The sequence below is a fragment of the Penaeus monodon genome, chromosome 28 (assembly GCF_015228065.2).
Source record: "Penaeus monodon isolate SGIC_2016 chromosome 28, NSTDA_Pmon_1, whole genome shotgun sequence".
NCBI classification, from domain to species: Eukaryota; Metazoa; Arthropoda; class Malacostraca; order Decapoda; family Penaeidae; genus Penaeus; species Penaeus monodon.
The window spans coordinates 27,437,327-27,437,765 of record NC_051413.1 but is presented as its reverse complement, the minus strand read 5'-3'; the positions used below and the strand labels follow the sequence as shown (position 1 = coordinate 27,437,765).

The window sequence follows — 439 nt, the reverse complement described above, 5'->3', positions numbered from 1 at the left end:
ACCCATTTTCTTTCACCCAATTCACGTTTTCTTTTCTCCCTCCCCAGGAAGTGTCGGTGTTCGTGTTCGAGAAGAAAACGGCGGAGAAGTTGCACAAGCCGCGACGGAGGGAAACGGTCACGGAGCTCCTCAGACACGGAATTAGACAGCTGGAGCGATACCGTCACCCGAGACTCCTCCAGGTGGGTGGATTGTAGCGAATTGGGGTGAATGGCGGTAGCGGTGAGGGGGAAGGGTGGTTGGTGGCTTGTGGTGAGTGATGGGGATTGTGACTTGTGGGGAGTGATGGGGATTGTGACTTGTGGTGAGTGATGGGGATAATGACTTGCTTGTGGGGAGTGATGGGGATTGTGACTTGTGGGTAGTGATGGGGATTGTGACTTGTGGGAAGTGATAGTGATAGTGACTTGCGGTGAGTGATGGGGAGTGTGACTTGTAG

At 53.5% G+C, this 439-nt stretch overlaps 1 protein-coding gene across 1 annotated transcript in view; it reads left to right on the top strand.

The window, feature by feature from the left end:
* Positions 1-41: 41 nt before the first annotated feature.
* Positions 42-439, top strand: part of LOC119591128 (SCY1-like protein 2) — a gene marked incomplete at its 5' end in the record, with an annotated part of 331,697 nt that continues 331,299 nt past the window's right edge. Inside the window, 1 exon segment of the mRNA XM_037939842.1 lies at positions 42-182. Coding sequence (XP_037795770.1) covers positions 42-182 — 141 coding nt within the window.